The sequence below is a fragment of the Glycine max genome, chromosome 16, assembly GCF_000004515.6.
Source record: "Glycine max cultivar Williams 82 chromosome 16, Glycine_max_v4.0, whole genome shotgun sequence".
Lineage (NCBI taxonomy): Eukaryota > Viridiplantae > Streptophyta > Magnoliopsida > Fabales > Fabaceae > Glycine > Glycine max.
Window position 1 is genome coordinate 32,078,571 of NC_038252.2, and position 24,976 is coordinate 32,103,546.

Below are 24,976 nucleotides of genomic sequence, written 5' to 3' on the forward strand. Positions count from 1 at the left end.
TTTCCATTAAAGTCATAAAATATTTTACGATTTTTTTTCCAACACAAACTTAAAATCGTAAAGAAGTATTTTTTTTTTCTTTTTCCAACAAAGTCGTAAAAAACTCAACTTCAATTTTTAATTTTTTTTAAGTCATAAATTATTTATGCCTTCAAAATTATTTTATACAACATATTAAATAAAATTAAAATTATTTATTTACTAAATAAATAAATAAATTTTTTTACAATTTTAAAAAATTTGAAAATAAAATAAAAAGATTACCATAAAAAATTTATAACTTTTATTAAAAAAATGTATTACAACTTTGAAGTCCTAATTAAAAAAAAGAAATTTTTTTATGACTTTAAAGTCATAAAAGTAAAAAAAAAATTATATTAAAGTTGTAAAATTATTTACGATTTCAATTAAAAAGATTAAAATGGTACTAGTTTTTAATTTAGAAGTTATAACACAGTCAATATGAAGATTCAAAAAAATAATACCCCTTTTGGTTAAAAAAGCTTACTACATGTATTTCCAATGATTGAAGAATTAGGAGTGTAACTAGTTTTATTTTGGAGGAATAAACATACATCTTATGTTGAAATTTTATTCTTGTTTGAAACTTATGTTAATTATTTGTTATTGATAATTATATGTTTTTATGTTGTGATTGGTATCCATAATTATCACTTTGATTTATGTGATTTTTGTCCAAAATTGTATTTATGCCATGATTGTTATTTATAACTAAATTTTAACAAAATATTTTAAGTGTATTTTGTGGCTGGGAAAACCAACCACGGTCTCGGGGCAAATTTCTGGCCCTATCGATTTTCAAGGGGGGAAGTGAGGTAAGCAAAAATCATCCCAAACTTGCCCCAAGACCCATGCTATATTAAACTTAAATTTGTATAAATTATTCTGTTTGTTATCAGAATTAGATTCTTATTGTATTTTGTATTGTTTTTCTTCGGTATTGGATCTTGTAATTTATTATATTATTATATTATATTGTATTTTATTTATTATTTTCTATAATTATGCTGGAAAATAATTTTTTATTTAATCAAAGTATAAATAATAAATATATAAATTAAGTAATTGAACACGAATGATTAATATGTTAAAGTTAAAATTATAGTAAATAATTTAATCTTTAACAAAAATAATTCTTAACTTGATTTTATTTATTTTTCAATCCAACTCAGAATTAATTAAATCCCTTCTCTTGATGAACATAAGAGTATGAAGGAGTAAAAATGGAACGCTGATGGGCTAATGCTAGGATAAAAAAATGAATAGAAGTGGGAGACAGTTGGAAACAACCGTGAAATAAAAAAATTTATATTCTTTTTAGAAAGCAGTACAAATAAAATTATAAATGTCGATAAATATTTGCTTTGGGTGTAAAATAAACTAATAAAGAATCAATAACATATTTCTTTTGGTACATTTAAAAAAAAATAATTTTTAACAATACTTTCATATTTCAACAATTCCTAATATAACCTATTTCATTACTTGAAATTTTGAATCCCATTGATTAACAAATGAAATCTACTAGATTTTTAGTAGAATTAATATGAATTTGACCTAACATCGGTTTTTCACTTTTAAAAATAAATAAATTCGCAATATTAAAATAGTACTAACCTACTTTATTGGTTCAGCCAGTGCGTTATGACGTGGATCCTTTTCAGCCGTTCACGTGCGACGATAGTTACGAAGATTCGCTGGCTTTTCACATTTCACGAGGTAGGGTTCATGGATTTAAATTAGAGCCAAAGGTAACACAATTGGTGAATCAATTGAATTGAATCTCTCCAAATTTCACTTCAAATGAGAGTAGTGTTGCTCTTTGTTTTCATTGTTGACTAAGTAGTTGTGAATCTTTTGCCCTTAACCATATGAAGGTGTTAACTCGTTCTCTATGTTGGATTTTATGGAACTGGAGGGATAGGTAAAACAATGACTGCTGTATAAGTAATTGTTATAGTTAGTTGTTGTTTTACCTATTCCACCCATTCCATGTATCCCTTTCCTGAGGGCGCGGTTAATTTCTTACTTTTCACTGCCGATTCCGTTGAAGCTTTGGGTTTTAATCAGACGAATGAAAGTATATTAAGTTTTTGCTCTGGATTTATGTGCCTGTAAAATGATCTTAAGATTCTAACTTTATTATTTGTTTATGGGATTTTTTTTTTCTTTTTTGGCCAATAGTTCACAGATCTGAGAGTTTCAAGTTTTCCCTCTTGTTTTCTATGCCAGTAAATTGATTTTAAGATTGTTAACTGGATTTTTGTTTTTTTTTGTTTATTTGGTATTTTTTTTCTCCAGATGTTCATAGATCTGGGAGTTTAAGCTTTGATGGTTGTTGATTTGTCTTAGTTATATCTGATTGTGATGTGTTTGGTGTTCCGATTTTGAAGATCTATTATTTCAAAATTGAGAATTCTATTAAGTTTATTTAAGGTTCATGAATCGGTGGAAAGAGCTCAGATCTTGGTTGGTTTATCCTGCAATTAGTTCAATGTTGTTTTTCTTGTTAATTGTTAGTAGGAGGGATCGAATCCTTTATCTCCTAGGTCAATGTTGTTTGCAAACTCGGCATATTTGTTTATTTTTTCTTTTTTATTGATCGAATTTATTGATGTTATAACATATCAGTTGAATTGCTTCAGAATGATCTTACTTGTTTAAAGAAGCTCTAATCGGTTTATTGGGAGCTTATTGAAGAAATTAAAGGGATTCCACCCAACTTAGGAACATTCTACGGTCCGAATTTTAAGAATGTTTTGAGGGAGTTTATTTTTGAATATTTTGTGAGGATCTTCAAAAAGCTGCACTTTATAGTGTACATGGATGTTATTGAATTAGGGTCCTCTTTTGGTTACTTATTTGATTTAATAATTGATATTTAACTCGACTCAAACTCTACATATGATAGATTGGTACAATTACAATTGACAGAAAACCTTGTTGCGTGCCATGAATAAGGATTTCATCCTGGTACGAGCACCGTTTCAAGGGACCATAATTTTTTTTTCCTACCTACTTATGTTTTATGCCCCAATAAATAACCAAAATTGATCATCAATGGGTTTCAATTGAACGGAAAGATCTCACTTCTCAGTTGCTGTTCATGCATGTATATTTTTGGATAAAATTCAAAATTTGAAGATGTGGATCTAGTGTCAGAAAATTAATGAATTGTGTGCTGTTTTCAACCGGTGTCAATAACATGGACCAAATGGGAATGTTAGCCATAGATTGAAGTCCATGTTTTGTAACAAAAGCTTGCAGGGAAGTATCATTTAGCCTAACCTTGTAAAAGGGGCAAACTAAATTATGGATCTGATGAATTGGTGAGCAAGTGTAAGGAAAAAATATATGCAGTGGGAACAAAAATTGCGTACGGGACAAAAGGCACCAAGCATCATTGTTTACTTCTCTAGCATTGAAGTCATTGATCAATGTGAAATGGGATTAGAATTCGATGGCATCAATATGGTTAAGTAGCTGTCCGTGTTCAAGATAACTACGCTTGCATGTCGCATGTATTTTCCAGCTTTCACATGATTTCATTCAAATATAGTTTTAACATTTTGAGAGTCTATTATTTTGTTTTTCAAATTTGTAAAATGTTTTTCAAGTCTCTTCTGCAATAAAAGATCTTCACAAAAAAAATGTATTCAAGTTAGACTTCTGCAATAAAAGAGCGTCACAAATATGTATTCAAGTTGTTAGAAATTAACTTAGAAAGAATGCCCGGGAAAGTGTTTCACAGAAAAAACTTGAGAGAATTTTTTAGTTTAATTAAACTTATAAAATGAGAATGAAATAGTTGTATAGTTCTGAGTTATGGTCAATGTCGTTTGGTAATGATGTGGAGATTGTGAGGATGGCAATGATGACGTTGTTGTTGCCGGTGACATTAGTGGTGGAGAATGGGATCTCATCTTTGGATCTGAACACATTGCAAAGAAGAAGAAGAACAAGGAGGAAGATAGAGTTTCATACTATTCATTTTTATTTTGTTCAAATGTATTTGTTGGGTGTGAATACGAATGGAGTGGTGTATAATTGTGAGTATGGTTGATATCAGAAGGTGGGAAAAAACTTCATAATCATTTTGGGTGGGTGTATCTTATGGGGTCCTATGGTGAAAGGGTCCTTAGCTATTGTCTACGTATGAGCATAAACTAGGACATGGATTTCCCACAGTCGGCGGAAGCACGCATTGGCGAAGTCATACGATTAAAGCTGTTTGATGAAGATCCAACGATTCATGAATTATTTTTGTAAACTCAACTTAAAAAACACTTTCCAAATGCTAACCGTCTGATTAGGGGGTGGGGGTTGGATAGGTGAGGGGGTGGGGGATAGAGAGGTCATTTTCAAGGGTAGAGGGTAGCTGGAGCAAATTGGGGTGCCAATAGAAATTTCTTTAACTTTGGGAGGCCCACGAGGCCAAGATAGAAATGAACCAATTTGAAGGAAACAAACAAATTAAAGCTGTAAAAATAAAAAATATCCAATTATTACCCCGTGTTCTTTTAGAAATTGAATGGAATCATGTGTACTGCACTATAAATGACCACCAAATAAATGGTTTATTTAACAAAGTGGAATCCATGTCTTCAAACAAGTAGCACGAAGGACATCAAAACCATAGTTCACCGAAGGACGCTAGTTTAAATTTCATCCTTTTAGTGAACTTCAATGTAATTAAATAAATCAAAGGATGGGATATACATGTTGTTTGAAGACTCATTGGACGGTAACGCAAAATAAAGTAACATTATAGTCAAATCCAAAATGTTAATTTTATTAGAGTCGACCATCACGGCACGAGAAGTCATCAGAGTGGTTGAGTTATTTGTTCAAGTTGACAATTTAACAATTCTCGAAGATAAAATGAAACTTCGAGGAAGATGATAATGTCAGTTTCGTGTGCTGAGTTATTTAAGAAATAAAAACTTCTATTTATTTATTTATTTATCATACGAAATCTTGTCTTGAAACTTGTGTATATGTAAGATGGTGTTTGGCTTCAATTTTATATTGTGAGCTAATTCAATTGAGCATAGTGGGAATACAATGTCCTCCTCTTCCTTTAGCTATGGATGGAAATATGATGTGTTCCTCAGCTTCAGAGGCTCTGATACTCGCCATGGTTTTACTGGTCATCTCTACAAAGCTCTGTGTGATAGAGGAATCCACACCTTCATTGATGATGAAGAGCTTCAAAGAGGAGAAGAGATCACACCATTACTTGTCAAGGCAATTGAAGGGTCCAGGATTGCCATCCCTGTGTTCTCTAAGAACTATGCTTCTTCCACTTTTTGCTTAGATGAACTTGTCCACATCCTTGCCTGTGTTAAGGAAAAGGGTACACTGGTTTTACCAGTTTTTTATGAGGTTGATCCCTCTGATGTACGACATCAAAGAGGTAGCTACAAAGATGCACTGAATAGCCATAAGGAGAGGTTCAATGATGACCAAGAGAAATTGCAGAAATGGAGGAATTCTCTGAGTCAAGCAGCTAACTTGGCTGGTTATCATTTCAAACATGGGTAATGTTTTTTTTTTTTTTTTTTTTTAACTTTGTTTCTTTCCTTCTTTCTTTAGTTTTAACTTGTCTGTTGATTCAATTAATTGTTGAAATTCATGGATATGTTATGTGTTGCATTTAGTATGGCTTCACTCAATTGTGCAGGATTGAAAATGAATATGAATATGACTTTATTGGCAACATTGTTAAAGAGGTCTCCCAAAAAATTAATCGCACTGTTTTGCATGTTGCGGATTACACCGTTGGACTGGAGTTTCGAATGAAAGAAGTAAACTCGCTTTTGAATTTCAAATCTGGTGGAGTACACATGGTAGGGATCCACGGAGTTGGCGGAGTAGGCAAAACAACACTTGCTCGAGCAATTTACAATTTGATTGCTGATCAATTTGAAGTATTGTGTTTTCTTGATAATGTGAGAGAAAACTCAATTAAAAATGGATTGGTGCATCTCCAAGAGACACTTCTTTCTAAAACAATTGGAGAGAAGGGTATTAAGTTAGGAAGTATCAACGAAGCAATTCCAATAATAAAGCATAGGCTCCACCGAAAGAAGGTTCTTTTGGTTCTGGATGATGTTGACAAACCAGATCAGTTGCATGCAATTGCTGGAGGGATGGATTGGTTTGGTTCTGGTAGCAGAGTCATCATTACCACTCGAAACAGACATTTACTAACATGCCATGGGGTTGAAAGCATATACGAGGTTCATGGGTTAAATCATAAAGAAGCTCTTGAATTGCTTAGTTGGAGTGCTTTTAAAACTGGCAAAGTTGATCCATGCTATGTGAACATTTTAAACCGTGCAGTAACTTATGCTTCTGGCCTTCCATTGGCTTTGAAAGTAATTGGCTCCAACTTGATTGGAAAAAGGATAGAAGAATGGGAATCTGCCTTAGATCAGTATCAAAGAATTCCTAATAAAGATATTCAAGACATACTTAAAGTAAGTTTTGATTCTTTAGAGGAATATGAACAGAATATTTTTCTTGATATTGCCTGTTGCTTCAAAGGATATCGTTTGTCAGAAGTTAAAGAAATACTTTTTAGTCATCACGGTTTCTGCCCACAATATGGTATAGGAGTGTTGATCGACAAATCTCTCATAAAGATTGATTGCTTTGGTAACGTGACATTGCATGACTTGATTGAAGACATGGGTAAAGAAATTGTCCGAAGGGAATCACCAGAAGAGCCTGAAAATCGCAGTAGGTTATGGTGTCCTGAAGATATAGTTCAAGTCTTAGAAGAAAATAAGGTAACACTAATATATAATTCTTTCATGATATTATTGTCCTGGTGATAGTATAAAAGCATAATTATTTCTCCGTTTGCAATCTTAATTTCGTTGACAATTGTGGTTAACCACACTTTTGTCTTAAAAGGGTACTAGTAGAATTCAAATGATAGCTCTGGATTATCTCAATTATGAAGAAGTAGAATGGGATGGAATGGCCTTCAAGGAGATGAATAACCTCAAAACACTTATCATTAGAGGTGGTTGCTTTACCACAGGTCCCAAACATCTTCCAAATAGTTTAAGAGTATTAGAATGGCGGCGATATCCTTCACCATCTCTACCATTTGATTTTAATCCGAAGAAACTTGTCTCACTACAGTTACCTGATAGTTGCTTAACGTCTCTCAATTGGCTCAACTCAAAGAATGTGAGCATACAAGTTCTCTTCTTTAATTCTATATCAATAAATTTTCCTAAGCATTATTTGTTTGATTCCTCTTATATTTCTTTTTTGTATTTTTTTGGCAGAGGTTCTTGAATATGAGAGTTTTGAATTTTAATCAGTGTCATTATATAACAGAGATACCTGACGTATGTGGTGCCCCAAATTTACAAGAATTATCATTTGAATATTGTGAGAATTTAATTAAAATTCATGTATCGGTTGGATTCCTGGATAAACTTAAAATCTTGGATGCTGATGGCTGCAGCAAGCTTACAAGTTTTCCACCAATGAAATTGACCTCTCTTGAAGAACTTAAACTTTCATTTTGTGCTAATCTTGAGTGTTTTCCAGAAATATTAGGGAAGATGGAAAATGTCACTTCCCTTGATATTAAAGACACTCCCATAAAAGAACTGCCATCTTCAATTCAACATCTCAGTCGACTTCAAAGAATTAAACTGAAGAATGGTGGAGTTATTCAGTTACCAAGTACCTTTTTTGCAATGAAAGAACTTCGTTATTTGCTTGTTAACCAATGTGAGGGGTTGCTACTACCTGTAGAGAACGAAGGGAAAGAACAGATGAGCTCAATGGTGGTTGAAAATACCATTGGTTATCTTGATCTTTCACATTGCCACATATCAGACAAATTCCTTCAAAGTGGTCTCCCTTTGTTTTCCAATGTGAAAGAACTATACCTAAATGGGAATGATTTCACAATTCTTCCTGCCTGCATTCAAGAATTTCAGTTTCTGACAGAACTTTATTTGGAAGCTTGTGAGAATCTTCATGAAATTGGATGGATTCCACCGAATTTAGAAATATTCGCTGTAATAGATTGCACATCCTTGAAAGAATTAGACCTCACACTTCTTCCCACATGGAACAAAGAATGTTGCCTTTTAAGGAAGCTTCTTTTATGTGGATGCCGGAATCTTGAAAAACTTAAAGGGATTCCACTGAACATAGAAGAATTGATTGTAGAATCCTGCAATTCCTTGAAAGATCTAGATCTTACTCTTCCTCCTTCATGCACCCGACAATGTCGTATTTTGAGTAAACTTATATTGGATAGTTGTATGGATTTTGAAGAAATAAAAGGGATTCCATCCGACATTGGAGTATTTTCTGCAAGAGAATGCTCATCCTTGACTTCTGAGTGTAGAAGCATGTTACTTAACGAGGTTGGTATTTTCCTATATATTTGATTTGATAATTAGTATATTTCAACTTGACTCATACTTTATGCTGCTAAATATGTATGAATGAATTATGACCTATAGGAATTACATGAAGCCGATGGGTTCAAAGAGTTTATTTTGCCAGGAACTAGAATTCCCGAGTGGTTCGAGTGTACCAATGAATCATCAATTTGTTTCTGGTTTCGTGACAAGTTCCCTGCGATATCTGTCTGTGTAGTTTCTGAACCAATGGATTCAGATGTAACGTTCAGCTTTATCATCAATGGTGTGGAACATTTACCAAAGGGTGCTATCTCTTTGGACCTATGCGTTGATCATCTGTGGATTATTGATCACATAGAGGAACTATTCAATGACTGTGTTCTTTCGGAAAATGAATGGAATCATGTGGTGTGTACTACATCATGGGTACCCCAACCAATCAAACAAATTGGAATCCATGTAATCAAACAAGGAAGCAACTTGGAGGATATCCAATTTACCAATCCACTATTGTCCAAAGAAGACCCAGATTTTCGCATACAACATGATGATTCAAGGAAACGAAAAAGACAAGAGTGACTGTCTTCTCCCGGAGATGAAGTATCTTCCCGTTGATTGATAATAAAATTTTGTGGTTTTAGGACACCTTGTTTTGATTATATATTGTGCAATGTTATGTATTCCCAATATAATTACAGGAGGTGCTATGGAAGATTAACATGTAATTTTTTGATTGAAACCACGTAACATATCTACATTTTATTCATTGAGACTAATATAATGTACTTGTTCGAATGAATTTGAAAATCGATATATTTATGCATTTATAATATTACAGTTTTAAAATTATCTCATTAAAATTAATTTTTAAAAATATAAATATATTAGGATTTTTTTAATTAGAAGTACGTTAGACTTAATTCTTAAAGTTTATTTCAAGTATAATAAACTAGCATGCCCGCAAACAGGTTATAACTAGTTTATTATAAAAATAAGGTTAAATGTATTAGAAACAGTGATGTTTAAAACCAAAAAGAATCATAAATATAGAGGGCGTGTTCCTAGCATTTCGAGGATAAAGAATCATGTGACAACGTTGAAAAAAGAAACCTGGTTGATTTATTGAAAGAAAGAAACATCGAGGAAGGCGAAGAAGTGAGTTCGGTGTGTTATTTATTTATTTTACGCAGTTTGGGCTTGGCTTACATGAACAAATGTCATATTTAATGTATCATTGTCGGGTGGACTTGACTTCAGTGAGGAATCAACTTTTCTAACGCGTTTAGTCCATTACTGATGTTTTTCCCACTTCTTTATCAACCATCTACTCTTGTTCTCTTTCCCAACTACTCTCAGACATCAGTTTGGTACTTTACTCATTGTTGTTCATTTATCACTGAGCTTCCTTCCTTGTTCTCTCGCTAACCACTCTCTCATCAATCAAAGGTTCGTTTATCTTTTTCATTAACAATTATATTGATCATAGTTTCAATAATAGTTCTCTTTTGGTTTTAAGGTACTCATTGTGGGAATACAATGTCCTCCACTTCCTTTAGCAATGGATGGAAATATGATGTTTTCCTCAACTTCAGAGGCTCTGATACTCGCTATGGTTTTACTGGTCATCTCTACAAAGCTCTGTGTGATAGAAAAGTCCGCACCTTCATTGATGATGAGGAGCTTCAAAGAGGAGAACAGATCACACCATCACTCTTGAAGGCAATTGAAGAGTCCAGGATTTTCATCCCAGTGTTCTCCAAGAACTATGCCTCTTCCACTTTTTGCTTAGATGAACTTGTCCACATCTTTGCCTGTGTTAAGGAAAAGAGTAGATTAGTTTTGCCGGTTTTTTATGAGGTTGATCCTTCTCATGTACGACATCAAAGAGGTAGCTACAAAGAAGCACTGAATAGCCATAAGAAGAGGTTCAATGATGACCAAGAGAAATTGCAGAAATGGAGGAATGCTCTGAGTCAAGCAGCTAACTTGTCGGGCTATCATTTCAAACAGGGGTAATCTTTTATTTGTTTTTCTCTTCTTCATTTTTTAGTTTTAACTTGTGTTGAAGATATACTTTTGTAACTGCATAATATTTTATTTTTCAGTTTTTAAAATAGGATTTAGTAAATAAGTTGATTTCCTATATTTTAGGAGTAGGACAGTTTTAATGGATTAGCCTAGTCAATAAGTGGTTCCTCTTATCTTTAAGGAGCAAGTTAGTTTTAATATTCTGTTTTGCTAATATCTTGTTATCTAATTAGTTTATCTTTTACTATTTATTGTATCGCTGCTGAGAACAATTTGAATTAGAATAGAATAATTCTATTTCCTCTGCATACGTTTTGTCTCTCTTCTCTCCTCTGTTTTTATAATTTCCTCCACAAAACCAACAATTGGTATCGAGAGCCTTATTCTTACGGGACTTCTACCATGGAAGGTGAAGCAAGTTTTTTCCACATAACTCTTCCAATCTTTGATGGAGAGAATTATGATCTTTGGGAAGTGAAAATGCAATCCTACATGGAGTCTTTGGATTTATGGGATGCTGTGGAAGAGGATTATGAAATATATCCGCTGCCTGAAAATCCCACCATGGCCCAAATTAAAAATCACAAGGAAAGAAAGATGAAAAAGGCAAAGGCGAGGTCATGTTTGTTCACTGGTGTTTCACAAATGATATTCATCAGAATCATGACTCTTAAATCACCCAAAGCAATTTGGGATTATCTGAAAGAGGAATACGCTGGAGATGATAGAATACGAAACATGCAAGTGCTTAATTTAAGGAGGGAATTTGAACTTCAAATGATGCAAGAGTCAGAGACAATCAAAGAATACTCAAACAAATTGTTGGGTATTGCCAACAAGATAAAGTTGTTGTGAAGTGATTTTGCTGATTCGAGAATTGTAGAGAAAATTTTGGTAACGGTGCCGGAGAGGTATGAAGCATCTATAGCTTCATTGGAGAACACAAAGGATCTGTCGAAAATCACATTGGCAGAAGTGCTACACGCCCTGCAAGCTTAAGAGCAGCGAAGGTTGATGAGGCAAGATCGTGTTGTCGAAGGTGCTTTGCCCGCCAAACATCATGAAGTTGATGAAAGCAAAAAAGATTTTTTCAAGAAGAATCAACCAGCAAGCAGCGAAAACAGTGCAAACAACCAAGGTAAGGGTAAAAAGAAAAATTATCCACCTTGTCAGCATTGTGGCAAAAAAGGTCATGCACCTTTCAAATGTTGGAGGATACCAGATGCAAAATGTAACAAGTGCAACCAGATAGGGCATGAAGCGGTGATCTGCGCCAACAAAAATCACCATGATGAGGGAGCTCAGATTGCTAATCAAGAAGAAGAGGACCAACTGTTTGTGGCCACATGCTTCTTGAGTAGTGAATCAAGGGAAAGTTGGTTGATTGATAGTGGTTGTACGAACCACATGACATATGATAAGACCTTATTCAAAGATTTGAAGCCAACTAATGTCTCAAAGGTCAGAATTGGGAATGGTGGCTATATTCCAGTAAAAGGAAAAGGAACTGTTGCAATTTCAACGTGTTCAGGTATCAAATTAATATCAGATGTTTTTTATGTACCTAACATTGACCAAAACTTGTTAAGCGTAGGTCAGTTGATTAAAAAGGGATTTAAAGTGTCCTTTGAACATCAACATTGCTTTATCTATGACAATTTTGGCTGGGAAGTTCTAAGGGTTAAAATGAAAGGTAAAAGCTTTTCATTTGATCCAGCAGAGGAGGAGCATACAGCCTATTTCACTCAAGTCACACCCACGGAACTCTGGCACAAGAGACTTGATCATTGCCGTCTTGAAAGAATGCTAAACATGGAAAAAAGGAAATATGCAAAAGAAAATTTGAAGAAGTTTCAAATGGAGGAATGCAAATCTGTTAGCACTCCAATGAATCAAAAGGAGAAGTTTAGCAAGGAAGAAGGTGTTGATAACATTGATGAAGGATATTGTGGGAGCTTGATTGGATGTCTAATGTATCTCACTTCAACAAGGTCAAACATTCTATTTTCTAAAAAGAACAAAATTGGAATTTTTGTTGACAATCAAGTAGCCATTATTGTTGCAAACAATCCCGTGTGTCATGGGAAGATTAAACATTCCAACATCAAGGTTTATTATTTGATAAAGATGCAACAAAGTGGTGAAGTGAACTTAATTTATTGTAAGTCTAAAGATCAATTGGCTGACATGTTTACAAAGTCACTACCTATCAACAAACTTGAACTCAAAGAATTGGAGTTTGCAGTACCAAAAGCAAGGAGGAGTGTTGAAGATATACTTTTGTAACTGCATAATATTTTATTTTTCAGTTTTTAAAATAGGATTTAGTAAATAAGTTGATTTCCTATATTTTAGGAGTAGGGCAGTTTTAATGGATTAGCCTAGTCAATAAGTGGTTCCTCTTATCTTTAAGGAGCAAGTTAGTTTTAATATTCTGTTTTGCTAATATCTTGTTATCTAATTAGTTTATCTTTTACTATTTGTTGTATCGCTGCTGAGAACAATTTGAATTAGAATAGAATAATTCTATTTCCTCTGCATACGTATTGTCTTTCTTCTCTTCTCTGTTTTTTATAATTTCCTTCACAAAACCAATAACTTGTTACTTGTCTATTGATTTAATTTTTTTGTTGAAATTCATGGAAATGTGTTGCATTTAGTATGACTTTAGTATGACTTCTTCAATTGTACAGGAAGGAAGAATATGAATATGACTTTATTGCTAAGATCGTTAAAGAGGTTTCTCAAAAAATTAATCGCACTCTTTTGCATGTTGCGGATTTCCCCGTTGGACTGGAGTATCGTATGCAAGACGTAAACTCACTTGTGAATATTGAATCTGGTGGAGTCCACATGATAGGAATCCATGGAGTCGGCGGAGTAGGCAAATCAACACTTGCTCGAGCAATTTATAATTTGATTGCCGATCAATTTGAAGGGTATTGTTTTCTTAATGTGAGAGAATACTCAATGCAAAATGGATTGGTGCATCTCCAAAAGAAACTTCTTTCTAAAACAATTGGAGAGAAGTGTTAGAATTAATGTCTCATGTGAGAAGCATATGACTTAGTAGGGACTAATAAATAAATAATTAACAATTAATGGCTAAATTGTAATTGGGCTTAATAGGAGAAGTTTCTAGGTTAACTGCTACTTGATGGGAGTAGTGGTTATAAAAGGGGCTTAATACCCACTAATGTGAAATAAGGTCCCCTTCCTGACCAGAAAGTGCTCTTTTCTCACCCATAGCCATCAGGAACGGAGAGAGACAGAAAAGAAAGGTTAAAGGAAGCGAAATCCTATTTCTCTCATTTTCAAGGAAATCAAAGTGCACCAGAGAGAAGTTCCTATGGAGAAAGGTACACATCATTATCTATTATTCTTTATTGATTATTTGTGAGAACCATAAATTTCAAGATCCTGTTGGTTTTCTATAATTGATAGTCTAGGAAACCCTTAAGAATTTTTACATGTGGTATCAGAGCATGTGTTATGAAATTTATGATTCTCCAAGAATGATTTAATTTCTCTCAATTATACATGAACCCTAATTATGAAATTTAGGGATAATTTAATTTCTTTCAATTATGTATGAACCCTAATTATGAAATTTAGGGATAATTTAATTTCTCTCAATTATGCATAAATCCTAATTATGAAATTTAGGAATTTTATTTTCCGTTGCATGTATTGTTTTATTGGTAATATTTTATTACTGTTAAATTCTGTTTTTGGGAAAGAAAGCCAAAAGTGACGCTTTAGTCACGAACTGCAAATTCGTGCCTTTTATTTAAGATAATGATGACAATCATATATTATAATAATAATAAAATTGGGCAATTACGTACCACTTTATAGAAAGTTTTAATTCCAATTACGTTTTGGGAAAATGCAAATATTATCCTTTTTCAAAAGCTGCACGTAGATACGTGCTAATTTCAGTTGTGAAAAGTGTTGCTGCCATGTACGTGCTAATTTCAGTTTTGTGAAAAGTGCTGCTGCCATGTATGTTGGGTGTAGGGAAGGATTCCTTTTCGAATTTCTATTTGCAAACCCCTTGCTGCTATTTACAATCCCACTTGCCTATTTTTTTTTCTCGAAAAATGATCATTAAACATGATTAAAGGATTGAAAGTTTATGTTCTATAATTAAATTAATGTGAGTGTTTTGCAATTATTGGTAGCAGTAAAATATATGTATATACTACATATTTGCTTGAACGTGTTAGAATGTAAAACACAAATAAATGCAAATATTATTTTATGGCCTAGAATGGAATTAATGGAATGGCTATGAATTGTTGATAGCAATAAGTATGTGCAAGTCATATATATTTGGTTGGAATTAAATGTATGTTAAATTTGTTAGTCACCAAAGTGACCAAATTTGTAAGGTTATTTAATTCCAAATTAATAATTATTTCAATTACTCATAGAATAATGGATGCTAAATTATATGATTGTTGGCTTATGGATAATTGAAATTCATTGTTATAAGGCATTTATGGATCGCCCAAAGGTTGATTAGTTGTTATTATAATTAATGAATATTATTGTAGGCGATTTGTGTGTATCATTAGTTTTATTTATATACCCAAAGGAAATAGATACTACTAATTGGTGCATATTTAATTGTCAAATAATGTTAAAATTTTATCAGCATCATCATGTTTGTATGTTGTGTGTTGATGTGTCACCCAAAGGAGAACATCAATATACATTGATTTTTATCTGAGTAAATTATATGTATGACTTGTGTTTCATGTACCAAAATGCTTATGTGAAGTTTTATTATGCAGTACCTGTTCCCAACTCACTGAATTCTCATGTATCATCTGTACCAATTTTTAATGGGCTTAACTTCTCTGATTGGAATGAGCAAGTTCAATTTCATCTCGGTGTTTTGGATCTTGACCTTGCTATATTGGAAGAGAAGCCTGCTACTATTACTGATGCTAGTAGCAATGAACAGAAAGCTCATTATAAAGCTTGGGAAAGATCTAACAGACTCAACCTAATGTTCATGAGAATGACTGTTGCAGACAGTATTAAGACAACTCTTCCTAAAACCGATAGTGCTAAAGAGTTTATGGGGTTAGTGGGAGAGCGCTCTCAAACAGCTGATAAGTCTCTTGCTGGGACATTAATGAGTACACTAACCACCATGAAGTTTGATGGTTCACGTACTATGCATGAACATGTCATTGAGATGACAAACATTGCAGCAAGACTTAAAACCTTGGGAATGGCTGTGAATGAGAACTTCCTTGTTCAGTTTATTCTAAACTCATTACCGTCTGAGTATGACCCGTTTCAAATGAGCTATAATACCATGAAAGATAAATGGAATGTGCATGAATTGCACAGTATGTTAGTTCAGGAAGAAACGAGGCTTAAGAATCAAGGAAGTCACTCAATCCATTATGTAAGCCACCGAGGGAATCAAGGAGCTGGAAAAAAATTTGTAAAGAAACATGATAAAGGCAAAGGACCATTAAAGATCAAGGACGGTCCTGTGGAAATCCAGAAGAAAGCATCAAAGAACAATAATTGTCATTTTTGTGGAAAATCTGGACATTTCCAGAAAGATTGCCCAAAGCGTAAGTCTTGGTTCGAAAAGAAAGGTGAGCTCAATGCTCTTGTATGTTTTAAATCAAACTTAACTGAAGTTCCCCATAATACATGGTGGATTGATTCTGGATGTACAACTCATGTTTCTAATACTATGCAGGGATTCCTTACAATCCAGACCATAAGCCCAAATGAGAAGTTTGTTTTCATGGGGAATAGAGTGAAAGCTCCAGTGGAAGCGGTCGGGACTTATCGTTTAAAACTCGACACTGGACATCATTTAGATTTACTGGAAACTCTTTATGTACCTAGTTTATCTAGGAATTTGGTTTCATTATCTAAACTTGATATTACTGGATACTCTTTTAATTTTGGTAATGGATGTTTCAGTTTATTTAAGTATAATCATCTCATTGGTACTGGTGTTCTTTGTGATGATTTATATAAATTGGAAACATACAGTTTGTATGTTGAAACTGTTTCATCTTTGCATCATAATGTTGACACTAAACGTAGTTTAATGAATGAACGATCTGCTTTCTTGTGGCATAAACGTTTAGGTCACATTTCTAGAGAAAGGATGGAAAGATTAATAAATAATGAAATTCTTCCTTATCTAGATTTTACGGATCTAAATATTTGTGTGGGTTGTATTAAGAAAAAAACAAGCAAAACATACAACGAAAAGAGCTACAAGAAGCACTCAGCTTCTTGAAATTGTGCATACTAATGTTTGTGGACCTTTTGATGTTAGTTCTTTCAGAAAGGAAGGATATTTTATCACCATTATTGATAATGATTCACGTTACGGTTATGTCTACTTACTGCCCGAGATTTCTTAGGCAATGGATGCCTTAGAAATTTACTACTATGAAGTGAAAAGGCAATTAGACATAAATGTGAAAATTATTATATATGATAGAGGTGGTGAGTATTATGAAAGATAAGATGAAACTGGGTAACACCCAGGTCCATTTGCTAAGCTTCTTCAGAAACGTGGCATTTGTGCACAATACACAATGTCCGGTACACCATAACCAAATGGTGTATCAGAAAGGCACAATAGAACTTTAATGGATATGATTAGGAGTTTGCTAATCAATTTGATTTTACCCGTATCTTTGTGGATGTATTCCTTGAAAACTGCCATGTATTTGTTGAATAGGGTTCCTAGTAAGGCAGTTCCAAAGACATTTTTTGAACTGTGGACAAATAGGATACCTAGTATAAGGCACCTGCATGTTTTGGGTTGCCAGAAAAAAATAAGGATTTATAATCCGCAAGAAAGAAAATTGGATGCAAGAACAATCAGTGGATATTTCATTGGTTATCCAAAAAGGTTAAAAGGGTATATGTTTTATTGTTCTAATCATAGTATGAGAATTGTCAAAACTGGAAATACAAGGTTCATTGGAAATGATGAAATCAGTGGGAGTACAGTTCCACGAGAAATGGAAATTAAAGAAGTTAGAGTGTAAGTCCTTTTAGCTTATGCCTCTAACAGTAAGGTGATTACTACTTCAGTTACTGCTACAAACAGTAATGAAGAAGTACAACACAATAATGAGCCCATGATACATAATGAACCCATTGTGGAAGAACCACAAGAAGTAGCATTAAGGAAGTCTCAAAGAGAAAGAAGACCAGCTATTTCGAATGACTATGTGGTATACTTACATGAAATAGAAACAAACTTAAGCATTAATGATAATGATCCAGTTTCATTTTCACAAGCTGTAAGTTGTGATAATTCTGAGAAGTGGTTAAATGCCATGAAAGAAGAGATAGATTCCATGGAACATAATGGTGTTTGGGACCTTGTAGAATTACCAAAGGGTTGTAAGAGAGTTGGTTGTAAGTGGGTCTTCAAGACTAAACGTGACTCTCATGGCAACCTTGAACGTTACAAGGCTAGACTTGTTGCTAAGGGATTTACTCAGAAAGATGGCATTGATTATAAAGAGACGTTTTCACCAGTCTCACGGAAGGATTCTTTCAGGATTATCATGGCATTAGTAACCCATTATGACTTGGAGCTACATCAGATGGATGTGAAAACTGCCTTTTTGAATGGAGATTTAGAGGAGGATGTTTATATGGACCAACCAATGGGATTCTCAGTTGAAGGGAAGGAACACATGGTGTGCAAATTAAAGAAATCAATATACGGTCTTAAGCAAGCTTCCCGCCAATGGTATTTGAAATTTAATGATACCATTGTTTCCTTTGGATTTAAGGAAAACACTGTTGATCGGTGTGTATATCTGAAGGTCAGTGGGAGTAAGGTTATGTTTCTAGTCCTGTATGTTGATGATATATTGATTGCAACTAATGATCTTGGTCTTCTTCATGAGACTAAGAAGTTTCTTTCTAGTAACTTTGAAATGAAGGATATGGGTGAGGCAAACTATGTGATAGGGATAGAAATATTTCGAAATAGATCACAAGGATTGTTAGGCTTGTCTCAAAAAACATATATCAATAAAGTACTAGAGAGATTTAGGATGGAAAAGTGCTCAGCATCTCCCGTTCCAATTCAGAAACGAGACAAATTTAGTCTCGCACAATGTCCTAAAAATGATCTGGAACGGAAGCAAATGGAAGAAATTTCGTATGCATCAGTTGTTGGGAGTATTATGTATGCTCAGACCTGCACTCGACCAGATATAAGCTTTGCAACCGGAATGTTAGGAAGATATCAAAGTAATCCAGGAATGGAACATTGGAAAGCTGCAAAGAAAGTTCTGAGATACTTACAGGGAACAAAAGACCACATGCTTACATATAAGAGGTCTGATCACCTAGAGGTGATTGGATATTCAGACTCAGACTTTGCTGGATGTGTGGATACAAGAAAATCCACTCTTGGCTTTGTATTTCTCTTAGCCGGAGGAGCAATATCATGGAAGAGTGCAAAACAATCAGTTGTTGCTGCATCCACCATGGAAGCTGAATTTGTAGCATGTTTTGAGGCTACAATTCAGGCTAATTGGCTGCGGAACTTTATTTCAGGGCTTGGAATTGTCGACAGTATTGCTAGGCCGCTGAAAATGTATTGTGATAACTCCGCAGCAGTATTCTTTTCTAAGAACGACAAGTACTCTACGGTTGCTAAGCATATGGAATTGAAGTACTTTGTCGTGAAAGAAGAAGTTCAGAAACAAAGAGTGTCAATAGAACATATTAGCACAAAGCTTATGATAGCTGACCCTTTGACAAAGGGATTACCGCCCAAGACATTTATAGAACATGTTGAAAGTATGTGCATTATTGTTATTGATGATCATTAAGTGTAATTTACCTTATGTAATTTTGCTGACACTCTGAGCTCAATTATGATATGTTTCTGATTACCTGTTCTCTATGTTTGCATGCATGTTTGTGATAAAGTAATGTTAACAGGTTTTGTCTTGAATGAAGAAATTATGTTGGACCAATTATGTACTCCTAACTAATGGTCATATTAAGGAGAAGACTAATTTGTAGTACATGGAAGGGACTATGTCGATTAGATGATGTACAACCGCCATGACTCGAATTGGTTCCTATTCTTAATCATGAAATTATGATGTACCCAATGTGTAAAACAATTTAGTCAATTTTTAATGCGCATTATGTTAGTTAATCTATTTATTTATTTAGTCCATAATGTTTATTGATGTCACATGAGCCAAGTGGGAGAATGTTTGAATTAATGTCTTATGTGAGAAGCATATGACTTAGTAGGGACTAATAAATAAATAATTAACAATTAAGGGCTAAATTATAATTGGGCTTAATAGGAGAAGTTTCTAGGTTAACTACTACTTGATGGGAGTAGTGGTTATAAAAGGGGCTTAATATCCACTAATGTGAAATAAGGTCCCCTTCCTGACCAGAAAGTGCTCTTTTCTCACCCATAGCCATCAGGAACGGAGAGAGACAGAAAAGAAAGGCCAAAGGAAGCGAAATCCTATTTCTCTCATTTTCAAGGAAATCAAAGTGCACAAGAGAGAAGTTCCTATGGAGAAAGGTACACATCATTATCTATTATTCTTTATTGATTATTTGTGAGAACCATAAATTTCAAGATCCTGTTGGTTTTCTATAATTGATAGTCTAGGAAACCCTTAAGAATTTTTACAAGAAGGGTATTAAGTTAGGAGGTGTCAATGAAGGAATTCCAATAATAAAGCATAGGCTCCACTTAATGAAGATTCTTTTGTTTCTTGATGATGTCGATGATCTAGATCAGTTGCGGGCAATTGCTGGAGGGACAGACTGGTTTGGTTCTGGTAGCAGGATCATCATTACCACCCGAGACAGGCATTTACTAACTTGCCATGGGGTTAAAAATAAATATGAGGTACATGGGTTAAATAAAGAAGAAGCTCTTAAATTGCTTACCTGGAGTGCTTTTAAAATTGATAAAGTGGATCCATGTTACGTCAACATTTTAAACCGTGTAGTAACTTATACTTCTGGCCTTCCATTGGCTTTGGAAGTAATAGGTTCCAACTTGTCTGGAAAAAGGAAAGAAGTATGGGAATCTGCCCTAGATCAGTATGAAAGAATTCCAGATAAAAAGATTCAAGACATACTTAAAGTAAGTTTTGATTCTTTACAAGAAGATGAGCATAAAATTTTTCTTGATATTGCTTGTTGCTTCAAAGGATATGATTTTACATATGTTAAAGAAGTACTTTCTATCCATCATGGTTTTTGCCCTAAATATGCTATAGGAGTGTTGATTGACAAATCTCTCCTATGTCGACGGTCCAGTTACTTGACAATGCATGACTTGATAGAGGACATGGGTAAAGAAATTGTAAGACAGGAATCTCCAGGAGAGCCAGGCAAACGCAGTAGGTTATGGTTGCATGAAGATATAGTTCAAGTCTTAGAAGAAAATGAGGTATGACTAAGATATATATAATTGGTTTTGTTTTTCAAATTTAACCTTTATTTCTCATGATTATGTGCTAGATGCCTGGATGATTGTATAATCACTCCTATGTCTCCAATCTTTCATTGGCAATGATATTTTGCTATTTTATGCTTTCTTTATATGATATGTAATCTTCTTCACATATGTTTGTAAAATTCCAGACATGTGTATTGTGGTTGAATTGTGCTTTACTGCTTTTGTCTTAAAAGGGAACTAGTAGAATTCAAATGATAATTCTGGATTGCCTCAAATATGAAGTAGTACAATGGGATGGAATGGCCTCCAAGGAGATGAATAACCTCAAAACACTCATTGTTAAAGGTGGTTGCTTTTCCAATGGTCCCAAACATCTTCCAAATAGTTTAAGAGTACTAGACTGGTGGGGATATCCTTCACGATCTTTTCCAAGTGATTTTCAACCGAAGAAACTTGTCAGATTACAGTTACCTTATAGTCACTTAATGTGTCTCAATTTGTTGTCTTCGAACAAGGTAAGCACATAAGTTCGCTTTAATTCAATATCAATAAAATCTTTTAAATATTACTTGTTTGATTTCTTTTTTTTTCTTTTTTTTCTTTCAATCTTTTGGCAGATGTTCGTGAATATGAGTGTTTTGAATTTTAATGACTCTCCATATATAACAGAGATACCTAACTTATGTTGTGTCCCAAATTTACAAAAATTATCATGTCGCTATTGTGATAATTTGATTAAAATACACAAATCGGTTGGATTCCTGGATAAACTTGAAGTCTTAGATGCTGATAAATGCAGCAAACTTAGCAGATTTCCACCTCTCTTGAAATTGACCTCTCTTAAAGAACTCGGGCTTTCATGTTGTCCTAGTCTTGAGATATTTCCAAAAATATTAGGAAAGATGGAAAATGTAACTTCCCTTTATATTTCATACACGCCCATAAAAGAACTGCCATTTTCCATTCAAAATCTCACTCGACTTCAAAGACTTGAACTAGTGGCTTGTGGAATTGTTCAGCTTCCAAGTAGCATCTATGCGATGCAGGAACTTCGCCATTTGATTGTGAAGGCATGCAAGGGGTTGCTTTTACCCAAAGAGGATAAAGGTGAGGTACAAACGAACTCATTGGTCTTTAAAAACACCATTGTTCTTGATCTTTCAAAGTGCAATATATCAGACAAAAGCCTTCAAAGAGGTCTCCATTTGTTTGCCAATATGAGAGAATTATACCTATCATATAATGATTTCACAATTCTTCCTGCAAGCATTAAAGAATGTCACGTTTTGACAAAAATTTATTTGAAAGGTTGTGAGAATCTTCAGGAAATTAGAGGGGTTCCACCTAACTTAGAAGGATTCTCTGTAATAGAGTGCTCATTGTTGAAAGATTTAGACCTCACACTTCTTCCTACAGAGAACAAAAAACGGTTCTTTTTGAGGATGCTTTATGTAACTGGATGCAAGAATCTTAAAAAAATTGAAGGGATTCCACAGAGGATAGAAGTGCTCAGAGTAACATTTTGCTCATCCTTGAAAATTGTAGAATTTACTCTTCATCCTGCAGGCACCCAAGGTTTTCACCTTCGGAGGGAAATTGTTCTGGATAACTGTGAGAATCTTCAAGAAATAAAAGGGATTCCATTTGGCATTCAATATTTTTCGGCAAGGGATTGTCATTCATTGTCTTCCGAGTGCAGAAGCATGTTACTGAGTCAGGTTGCTATTTTCTACATATTTGACTTGATAATTGATATATTTTCACGTTCATCCATTCTCTAAATATAACGTTGCTAAATGTACGAATGAATTGTGCTAAACAGGAATTGCATGAGACTAGGGAATGTGGAGTGTTTTATTTGGCAGGAACAAGGATTCCAGAATGGTTTCATCATTGTATCAATGGATCGTCAATTTCTTTCTGGTTTCGTAACAATTTCCCTTCAATATCTCTGGGTGTTGTTGCTGGACCCAAGAGTTATTTAAATGTGCATTCCAGATTTAGGATCAATATCAATAACAATATAACATTTAATTTAGGAATAAGGAATCATTTGGTTCAAGTACGTCATCATCGGGTGGAGCTAGCCTCGATACCTATAGTTTTTTGGGGAAATAAATGGAATCGTGTGGAATGTACTGTATACCCACTTCAAGAGTTCATCAAACAAATTGGAATCCATGTTTTGGAACAAGGAAACAACATGGAGGACATCCAATTTACCAATCCGCTGTCGTCCTCAGGGGAAATGAACAAAAAGAGGAAAAAGAGGGGAACCAGGCGTCCTGCTCCTCCCCAAGTACTGGAGGGCCCATTGTCCAGATTGATTTTTAAAGTAAACTCAGTTTTATGACATGTATGATTATATACCTTCAAAAATATATTTATATGTTAAAATTTTGCTTGAAAATTAGTTTTGTAGAAGTAAGTCTTGGGTTGCTTTTGCAATCTGGATTACAGTAGGGAGAACTCAAAAAGTATTTTTACTTTGAAAGTTTGAAAAATGATGATGAGAAAATTAAGTTGTATGTTTTTTACGAGTAGTAACTCATCTTGAGTGGTAAGAAAGTTAGGAAGAGGGGAGAGAGAATGTGAAGTGTTAATTACTAGAAAATATGAGGAGAAAGCGAAATAAAAAAGAAAAAAGATAAAGATATAAAGATAAAACTGTATGAAATTATTATTGAAAAAGAATATATACATGCGTGTATATGTTTTTTTTTTGGGATTTGTGTGTATTTTTTTAGTGAATTAAATTATAGAAGATAATATGCGAAAAATGTGAGATGTTTTTTAAGGTTAATTAAAACTATGTTATTGACTTAATGTAATAAAGTATAACTATTTGTCAAAGTAACCATATCCATCCAAATTCACAAATTGTAATCAATATTATATTTTAAAATTATCGATTAGGTTTTCTTCAGGAGAATCAGGTTTGTTTCAAGAACAAAAGCCAGGATCAATTATTTCCACACTGTAATTGATTATGTCGAAATTGTGTTCTTTTGAAAATCATTTATAGAACCTCAATCAATTATTTCAATTTTTAAAAAATCATGAAAATAATATCATTTTAAAGGAACAAACAACACAGAAACACTTTAGGAAGAAACGTTAGAGAAGCCAAGTCAGAAATTTTAAAGTAGAGCATATGTATAAGAAAGCTAACTGCTGTGCTGATATTAGCTAATATGGCTTGTAACCTGGGAGTAGATTTTTAATTAATATCCCCTTATTAACTCTCTCCTTCTTTTGCACTTCTTCTTTGTCCATTAGTGCTCTGCAATGAGGTCCAACATGGCCAGCGCAACCATAGCAAGGTTGTTGAAATTGCTACAAATTTCTAGAATATTCTTAAATATAATATATATGAAAATAGTAGAATATCCTAGAACTATAGAATATGGTAGAACAATCTAGAACTATAATGTGTATGAATATGGTAGAACAATCTAGAACTATAAGTCTATGTATAAGATAGAAGAATCTAGAACTATCATGATACTAATCTATCATGAAAACTCTAGAAAGACCTAAAGTAATGTAGAAACATTCACCACCATTGAGAGGTTGGTGACTTGAGCCTATAAATAGACAATTGGTATGTTGTAATGGACAATCCAAGAAATCAATGACATAGCCTTCTTTCTAAAACAATTCTCTAAAACTATCAACTATCAACTATCATCTAACCAACTACCAACAGTGACATCAGAGCTACGTTCGGTCATACATTGAGCGTAGTTATATTACCTACCTACCATTTCAAAATCCTCCCAACTACTTCAAAAATTTCCTTTGTACTATTAACCCACTCTAATAATATTTTTTCTAAGCTATGGATAACACTACTCAATCGTCAACTATTTCTGTCCCTATCTTCAATGGTGAAAATTATGATTTCTGGCGTGTTAAAATGGAAACATATTTTTCATCTCAAGATTTATGGGACATAGTAGAAGAAGGCTTCACCATTCTTGCGGATACTTCAGCTCTTAATGCATCTCAACAAAAAGAGTTGAAGAAAAATAAACAGAAAAATTCA

At 33.8% G+C, this 24,976-nt stretch overlaps 1 protein-coding gene and 1 non-coding gene across 2 annotated transcripts; both read left to right on the forward strand.

The window, feature by feature from the left end:
* The first annotated feature begins 1,659 nt into the window (after window positions 1–1,659).
* On the forward strand, window positions 1,660–23,554 carry LOC121173697 (uncharacterized). The gene is made up of 12 exons (XM_041010377.1): window positions 1,660–5,561; window positions 5,705–6,815; window positions 6,943–7,224; window positions 7,326–8,426; window positions 8,526–9,003; window positions 9,943–10,438; window positions 13,148–13,483; window positions 17,897–17,903; window positions 20,164–20,919; window positions 21,162–21,443; window positions 21,546–22,646; window positions 22,751–23,554. Exons 1-12 carry the CDS (start codon window positions 5,086–5,088, stop codon window positions 23,279–23,281), a joined length of 6,957 nt encoding a protein of 2,318 aa, XP_040866311.1. The 5' UTR covers window positions 1,660–5,085; the 3' UTR covers window positions 23,282–23,554.
* Window positions 1,926–2,018, forward strand: MIR1510A (microRNA MIR1510a). Its single transcript, NR_048618.1, has one exon. It is a non-coding gene; the product is annotated as a microRNA MIR1510a (primary transcript).
* Window positions 23,555–24,976: the final 1,422 nt, after the last annotated feature.